General features: G+C 48.6%; 1 protein-coding gene across 1 annotated transcript; it reads left to right on the top strand.

The window, feature by feature from the left end:
* The first annotated feature begins 609 nt into the window (after positions 1 to 609).
* SGK2 (serum/glucocorticoid regulated kinase 2) lies at positions 610 to 8,350 on the top strand. The gene is made up of 12 exons (XM_010080549.1): positions 610 to 645; positions 1,467 to 1,516; positions 2,090 to 2,147; positions 2,785 to 2,868; positions 3,184 to 3,315; positions 4,152 to 4,264; positions 4,801 to 4,837; positions 5,401 to 5,487; positions 6,795 to 6,890; positions 7,173 to 7,328; positions 7,739 to 7,828; positions 8,065 to 8,350. Exons 1-12 carry the CDS (start codon positions 610 to 612, stop codon positions 8,218 to 8,220), a joined length of 1,095 nt encoding a protein of 364 aa, XP_010078851.1. The 3' UTR covers positions 8,221 to 8,350.
* Positions 8,351 to 8,805: the final 455 nt, after the last annotated feature.

Raw genomic sequence — 8,805 nt, 5'->3', positions numbered from 1 at the left:
TTGAACATCTCTGCTCACCCAGCCCTCCCTGGCTGCCACAGCCAGCCTCTCTTCTCTGCAGTGTCCCCAGCTGCTGCCAGGCCAGATGGCATGTGGTGGCCAGACCCACTGGCCTCTCCTGGCTGCCCTGTGGGGACACCTGCATGGTGGTGTGGGGGATGTACCTGCTTCCAGAGGGGTCTGGCCATGGCCAGGAGAGCTGCCACCTTGTCTGGTCTCTGATGGTGTGTCAGGGCTGCTGGGGCTGTGCTGGGCTTTGCCCATAAGTGCCCTGACCAGTTGCTGCCATTACAAATCAAGGGCTAACTGATTTAATGTTTGTGTTTGTTCAAATCACTTGTGCACCCAGGAACCTTTTGCCCCATCTCCCATCAGCATGCCCCCACTGTCCTCTGCCCCCCAGTGCCTGTGTACCCCCACCCCTTGGGAGCAACAGTGCTAGCAAAGGGGCTGCTGAGAAGCCCAGCTGAGGTCCCCTCTGGAGGGCAGCATGCCCCTGGGGTCTGTACTGGTCCCTGGCACTTTAATGGTGCAAAGCTGTTTCTGGGATTTTGTTTTCAATACTGGCTTGTTCTTCTTTTCCCAAGTGCTGAACGTGTTGTGTTTTTAATGGATCGTTCCCGGAGCCCGGATAAAAGCACCCAGGTGAGATCATGGCTCTGAGCCAGCAGGTCCTCACCTTTGGGATGGAGAGAGGGGCTGGAGCTTGTAGGAGAAAAGCAAAGAGGAGAGCCTGTGTTAGCTTGCTAGGAGTCCTACTGCTGCCTTGTCCCCATGAGTGATGCTGGGTGGAGGAAAAGGAGAGCAGAGATGCCCCATATACCTTTTGGACAAGGCATAATATCCTGAGTTGGGGAAGATTCCTGGGGAGCAGGAAGAGGAGCACAACCATGTGTATGTATGTACCTCTGTGTCATCGGGAAGAGGGGGGCTGCTCCTCTGTGGTGCCAGGTCTGCATCAGGTCAATTCTAAGGCTCCTGGCAGGTAAATGGGAGTGGGCAAAGGGCTGTGGGGAGATGCTGATGTCCTGCTGCAGGAGTGCTCCTGTCCCAGAGCTGTGTGCAGGGCTCCTTGCCCAGCACAGGCAGTGGGGAGTGTCTTTTCTCGGTGCTGTGCTGAGCAACTGAGCCATGTGGTGCCTTTCCTCTACGGTAGCACAGCAGGTCTTGAAAACCTCAAGTCAGGAGCCAAGCAGTCACTTGGTACTCTTTCTTTGTGCAACTATGGGATGAACACTTCAGCATAGACTCTAGCTTAGTACAGCCTCCAGCTTGGGCATGATATTGCTTTAATGCATAGCTCTGTTCTCCATGTCCCCATCACTTCAAATTTTGCCCAAGCATCCCCCCGTCTTTTGCTGAGGGGTGTTTATCAGTGGCTCTGTGCAAGTGATGCTGTATTGAGGAAAGGAAAGCACAACCTGTAGCGTGGTCCTTGCGACTAATATTGTTGTCATCCTCCCTAGCCTTCAACACCAACTGACAACATCAACCTTGGACCTTCAGCTAACCCAAAGTAAGCTCCCTGCAAAAGCCAGGTAGGGTGTGGAACGTATGGTGGAGAGATCTGGCAGGGATATGCCTGTGTCTTGCATGGGTAGTGTCTGCAAAAGTCCTAACAATTACATTACTTGGCCTTTAATACCATGTGTATCACCAATGCACCAGCTTTCAAGACATTTGGCTATAGCTGGTCCCTATGGACCAGCTGGACAGGATGATTGTGATGTCTGTAGCCCCTTGTCCCATCTCTCTTGAGAAGTAGTAAGGGAAGATCTTCATCACTGCTGGCTCCCTTTCTCTAGAAATGGGGATGAACTGTGTCACCTTTAAAGGTGCCACTTGGTCCCAACAGGTGCTTTCACCTGTGGCTGTGTTCCACAGGTGGGTTGTGGCAGGATTTCATCCTCACTGGGCACACTGACATGCACTGTGCGAATCCCAGCTGGCCGGGAGCGAGGGTCACCCTTTCGGTGCTCTTTAATCCCTTTCTCAAACACTCACGTTTCCAAGAAGGAACGCTGCTTTGATGGTAGTGTTGCATGTTTTTCTCCCAGAAACATTAACTTGTTTAATTCTTGCCCAACAGTGCCAAGCCAACAGACTTTGACTTCCTGAAGGTTATTGGCAAAGGAAGCTTTGGAAAAGTAAGTGGGTTTGTACAGGTGGGCTGGAGCTCTTTAGAGGCAGCTTGGAAAGTGGTTTTTTGGTGTATGTGTTGTTGTTGTTCTTTTTTTTTTTTTTCTCTGAAGGAGTTTCTAGCTGTGTCCTTCACTTGCACCTCTCCTGAGGAGTTTGGCTTGAGTGGGATTGAGACCAGACAAGACCTGAGACAGGGTTTCGTAGTCTGTTCTTACTCTGAGCTGTCCTGCAACCTCCCCAAGGACAGAAGTGGGAGGTGTTTCATGCTCAGGGTGGTGATGGTGAGGAGCAGGACTTGATTCATAATAAGTTTCAGACTTGGTCAGCTAGCAAAAGATCTCCAGACAAACCTGTACCTTGTGAGATAGCAAGGATCCATTTTAAATGGGACTGTCCCCAATTGCTCCAGAACTATTTCCTATCAGGTGTGTAAGAGATGTATGTGGGGATGTTGTGTGCTCTTTTCTGGCAATGAGAAAGTGCTGGTAAGTCAGAGGGCTGGAGCTTAGTCTTTAAAACTTTGTACCTGACCTTCTGAAGCTGTATTCTATGTATAATCACTCACAAGGGTGTTAAGCTAATGAGGAAACCCCAACCAGCAGAAGGTGAGACTGACAGCTGTGACCAGACCTTCTGTTGCAGGTTCTCCTGGCCAAGCGCAAGTGTGACGGGACTTTTTATGCAGTGAAAGTCTTGCATAAGAAAACCATCCTGAAGAAAAAGGAGGTATGTCTGCTCTCCTTGGCTACTTCTGCAAACAGTGGCCAGTGTATGAGCTCTCCTGGTAACGCAATTGGGTAGCTTGTGGCTGGCATTTGCATAGACAATTCATACGTTAAACACGGATTTCTCTGTGCCATGGGAACATGGAGAAGAACTGAAATGAATCAGGTCAGATAGAGAGTGGTTCCCTTCCTGGGGCTGGAGATGACCACCTTGGGCTCCCAGCTTCCACTTGTTTCGAAAACAGGAGTGCTCCCCTATGGCAAACTGGACTGGACCCTTGCCTGCAACTCTAATGCCTTGCCTGCTTTTTGATAGCAAAACCACATCATGGCAGAACGCAACGTGCTCCTGAAAAATGTCAAGCACCCCTTCCTTGTGGGACTCCACTACTCCTTCCAGACCTCGGAGAAGCTTTACTTTGTGCTTGACTATGTAAATGGAGGAGAGGTGAGTGCACTTACAGGCTTTATTTTAATCCTCTATTTGCTCCTTCCCAAACATGCTGCTTCATTGCCTGAAACAGTTTCTTGTCAGATGATAATGGTGTTGAAGCATAATGTTGCTTTGGTTGCTGGTAAGGACCAGCCAGGAGTAGTTGGCATGATATCTCACCTGAAAACTGAGTGAAGATCTTGCTGGCTATGACCTGAGTCGGATGATTCCCAAGGCAAGGATGCTGAGGAAAACATGTGTTGGGGCACTTTAAAATCCTATGGAGAATATGGAAAATACTGATGCTGGTGAGCTTTAGGCAAAAGCCAGCCTCTAGGCCAGCTCTGGATCCTAGTCTAGTGCTTGTGATGCCATTGCCATATGCTAGGTTTCTTTTTCTGTCCTGCAGAAGCTTACCTTTTTTTCAGCTGTGTTTTTCTCTGCTATCCGAAACTGGCAGGGAGACATTGTTAACATGGGTGTCCTGCCCAAACAGAATTCCTTCTGGGGATCTAAGTGGGTTCAGCTCTGTGCATGTACCACTTCTCATGGCCATACCACCACTATAATTGGCCTGTGGGTTTTAGCAAGCTAGGAGGCTTAACTAGATAGCAGATGACCATTTTTTGGGGCATGAATTAAGTGAGATTGTGACATAAGAAGAGGACAAATGAAGTAATTTTTAGGAAGGTGTTTAGATTGCTTAAAGTTACTTAGTTTGGGTTTATTTGGTTCATGTGCCACTTGTTGCAAATCAGTTTTCACTTAAGTAGCTGGCTTTCAGGCTTGCTCCAGATATCTTTCAGGTTTTTTTTAGAGAAGAAATGATCAACCCTCTCATCTGCCTGTAGCTATTCTTCCACTTGCAAAGGGAGCGCTGTTTCCGTGAACCCCGGGCTCGATTCTATGCTGCAGAAGTTGCTAGTGCAATTGGGTACCTGCATTCCTTAAACATCATCTACAGGTAAGGCACGTGCCAGGGGCACTGAGCCTGCCCAGCCAGGCTGTGTGCGGTGCTGGGGAGGAACAGGGCTTCACTGGGGCCCTGCAAAATGCAGGACTGGAGAAGCTGAAGATCTCCTACCCTGGACAAGACAGTGTGCTGCTGGCACTTTATCCTGCAAGAGGGGTGTTGTCTGCATGGGACCTGATGGGCAATAAATGCTCCCAGCCTGACAGTGGGAAGGAGAGAGAATGGTTAAGCGTAAAGATCTAAAATAAACCTGGCTCAATGAGTAAGAAATTCTCTCAGTAACAATTTATGAACAGACATGCAGGGGAATGCAGGCTGACACCTGATCCTGTGTGACAGCAGTCCTTCTGTGTTTGCATGTGTGTATGTTGACACCTAGCAGTCATGGGAATTGGCACTTTGGGAAGGTCTTGGTGCACTGGATTGGGAAGTTTTGTTAGTGCCTGTTTTTAGCTGATGCTATTTCAGATGCGGCTTTTTCTAAATATCTGGTCAAATCTGCTCAAACAGCACTTTTTGTCTTGCAGGGACTTAAAACCTGAGAACATTCTCCTGGATGGCCAGGTATATTCACAGCTCGCACTGCCTTCCTTCTGGCTTTAAAAGCATCACGACCATAAACAGAGGGCTGTGGTTCTGCAAGCTGGGCTATAGCTCACTTCATGGCATGGATTTCGTACGCATGTACCGCTGCATTTCTGTGCAGATGCTGCAGGAGGGAGCGAGCCTGCCCTCTGCAGAACTGCGTGCTTGGAGCACTCTCAGCTCCTTCCCAAGAGCTGGGACCTGACTTGTGGGCAGGGATCAGGGATGTTAAGAGCAAGTCACTGCTGCTTCTCTCGGTGGCTGCCATAAAAACTGGATCTGGGGTAAATCAGTGGCAAAGCGCAGCAGTGCTGGATCTCTTTGTATCTATCCAGTTGTAGACAAAAAAAACCACACTAGGTTTTACTTTCTCTATAGGCTTCTGTACTTGTACTATAGGATGTCCAGAAGGTGAGGGAGGGGAAGCAGATGAGAAGTGGGGAACTAAAACTTACATGAGATGCAATGTGAAGGCCAACACCTGGAAATCCTTTCTTCTATCTAGAAAGAGTGGGCCAAGCTGAAATTTCTTTCTTCTTTAGGGACACATAGTATTGACAGACTTTGGACTCTGCAAAGAAGGAATGGAGCAAGAGGAGACAACTTCTACTTTTTGTGGCACTCCTGAGGTACAGCACGTGCTGGGGTCTTGCTATGATCTGGGGGCTGGAAGCCTTCAGGGACTTGCTGCTCTGGGTCCCAAACTTTTTTGGGTGCTCAGCATCTCAAAGTATGGGCTCTTTGAGATTGTCTGCCTGAAGCTGGAGTTCAGATAAGGCCTTCCCTACTCAGCAGTTTTACCTGTAACAGCTGATTAATACTCTAAATTTTGCTGTGCTATCAGGGGCAGGGATCCCTGTGCTTGGAAATGGTTGGTCTTGTGAAACTGGGGCTGTTCCAGGTGGCTGTGGAGGCAACCTTGACCCTGGGAGCCCATGGGCGGGCTGTTTACCTGCTCTGATAGCCTGGGGCTGTGGAACAGGGATCCTGCTGGTACTGACACACACAGGACCTTGCTGGGCTCTTCTGTGTGTCCTTGGGAGGCAGGAGCTGCAAAACACCCTGTGCAGAGGAGAGGACCTGGCTCTCCTCTGGGATGCAAACGCTCCTCAGAGGGGAGGAAATGCCTTTTCTCCAATGCACCTCAACTCGGTTTTGCTAAAACCTATCTCCAGTCTGCCTTCTTGGAGGCTTTTTTCCTGCTTCTTGCTGAGCTGGGGATTTTGGTAGTGCTTTGGCCTGGGTAATACACTTGTCCTGCTGCCCCTCCTCAGACAGCTTGAAGGGAGGGTCTGTAACCAAGATACCTTTCAGTGTTCAAGCTCAGGAGAAGTGGACAGGAATTTCCTGGTGGTAGCCCTCCACTTTCAGTGGAGACCTGCTTATGAAACAGTACAGCCTGAACCAGGCAGGAATGTTTGAGCTTAGGTTTGTGGTTTTTGATGTGTGTTTTTTTCCTGCCCTAGATAGGGAGCCTGATAGTACATGGAAATAATCCTATATGAGACCAGACTTGATGTGCTGCTTGTTCTGCAGGCCGCTTGAGTTCTTCCCTGTTGTTCTATGGTGGTGGTTAGTAGTTTTGCTGCTTTGGACAGACTCGCTGGGACCGAAAGCTGCAGCTTTCTCAAAACCACAGGTGCCTCTCAGGGGTGTAATGTGTCAGTGCAGGACAGGTCTGCTGGCTGAGTTGTGGTGGGTGGCAAGTTCTTGTACAAGTCCTCTACAGGAAGAGAACCTTCTGTAGCCCAGCAAAAGACTTTGGGGGTGTTAGTAGGTGTCTTTCAAACCCATTGCTCTGAAGCATAGCAGGAAATGCATCTGTGTGCTTCCTAATGCATCTGCTCAGTTTGAAGTGCAGCCAGGTTTGTGTACTCATGAGGACAAAGCCCTTCCTTTATAACTTGACTAAATATTTACTTCTGACTCTTCCCAGTACTTGGCTCCCGAGGTGCTGAAGAAGCAGCCGTATGACAGGACAGTAGACTGGTGGTGCCTAGGAGCTGTCCTCTATGAGATGCTCTTTGGACTGGTAAGTTTGGAAGTTGCCTGTTCTATGCTACATGGTGGAGAATTTATTTTTGAAAGTTGATGTGAGGTTGGTCTGGTGTTCACATGGTACCTGATACAGACAACTGAATCCTGAGTTAGATGACCTGTTTCAATTATACTATTGGCCTTTGAGCAGGGAGATGTTTGAGATACATCAGGTCTCTGTCATCTACTTGCCGCAGGACTTGTATTGACCTGCTGTGTGTGCTTCCTTATGGTAGCTCATGTTTTACCTGGCTGCTTCTCCTCTCTTTCAAATCAGCCTCCTTTTTACAGCCGGGATGTGTCTCAGATGTATGACAACATTCTGCATAAGCCACTCCAGATCCAAGGAAGCAAGACTGTGGCAGCTTGTGACATCCTCCAGGGGCTGCTCCATAAGGACCAGAAGAGGAGGCTGGGTGCCAAGACAGACTTTGTAGGTTGTTTCCATTAGGCTCAGGATAGAAATGCCTCCTGTCCATCCTCCCTCCTAATCCTTTCTTGCATGATAATAGTACTGCCTTGGGAAAAAGGCCTCCATGCATGCTGATTTCTCTCCAGCCCCCTAAAAGGGCCATATGGGGTTGACTTGGATATCCAAAGGGAACCACTATGATTCAAGGTGTGGGGCAAGCTAGGACACCAGTGTGTGATGGTGTCACATCCCTTCGAGGGATTACTGGACCATGACCTTTCTGTATGAAGATTTGCTACGTGGCCCCTACACAGATATCTGGTAGCTCCAAGTCTTGCTTAATGTTATGAATGTTATGAAACCAGCCAGCAGGTGCTGGGAAAGGAGTGTTGGCAGAAGACTGACTTTTTCCCCCCCCGCTTTCTATGCAGCTTGAGATAAAGAACCATGTATTCTTCAGCCCAATAAACTGGGACGACTTGTACAACAAGAGGATTACTCCTCCATTTAACCCCAATGTGGTAAGTGGGTATTTGTGTTGCTATGTGTTACATAGTCGTTGTACAAAAAGAATCCTCTCCAGATTGTCAAGAGATCCTCTCCTGACACTGAGGGTTGGTGAAGTGCAGGTTAGGAGCTGCAAATGTAGTGATGACAGTGCTTTTGGAAGAACAGCTCTGTTAGACTGTCTCAACAGAAGCGGTTGGTTGGTGTCTGCTCACTCAAAATCACTGTCTCTCTCTGCCCCTTGGCTTAGGCTGGTCCAGCTGATCTGCGGCACTTTGATCCAGAGTTCACCCAAGAAGCAATCTCCACCTCCATCACCCACACGCCTGACCTAGCAGCCAGCAGCTCCAGTGCCTCAGATGCATTTTTAGGATTTTCTTATGCACCAACTGAAGAGGGCATCTAGGTTTTATACAGGCTTTGAGAAGCCAGATTTTAACTGAATGGGTTTTATGTTTGTGCTTTGGTTTTTTTTGGAAGGACTTGTTCTGTCCTCTGCTCATGGTTTAAGGAAGTTGGGACTAATACACTAACTGGCTGGGATGGAACAGAGCTCTTAACTCTTGCTGTTTGGAGGATTTCCCTCTAAATGACTGTTCCGCTGGCAGAGAAAAAGTGGGACACTTGTTATTTTCCCCTTGAGCACCTTGTGCTATCTGGCAGGATTGTATTCACTCTGTGGTTGCATTTGTGGATGAGGTATGTGCCATCCCTCACACCAACAGCCATATCCCTCTAACTGGCCACTTTTTTTTTTTTTGTTGGAGCCAACTCTGCCCAGCTCTGTTACAACTGCTTTGCCCCTCCCCAACAGAAAGGGAAACTCTTCACACTACCAAGAGCAGTGGCTTCCTTTCTTTAAGTGGACTGTGTCACTTAAGCCACTCACCTGGGCTGAGCTAGGCTCAACTGTTCATCAGTTACTGCTCCAAAGGCAGTGCAGGTTTGTAAATCATGAACTGTGCTGTGGCCTTTCACAGCATCCAGTCCC

The sequence above is a fragment of the Pterocles gutturalis genome, unplaced genomic scaffold (assembly GCF_000699245.1).
Source record: "Pterocles gutturalis isolate BGI_N339 unplaced genomic scaffold, ASM69924v1 scaffold14576, whole genome shotgun sequence".
Classification (NCBI taxonomy): domain Eukaryota; kingdom Metazoa; phylum Chordata; class Aves; order Pterocliformes; family Pteroclidae; genus Pterocles; species Pterocles gutturalis.
This window is presented reverse-complemented; position numbering and strand designations above follow the sequence as displayed.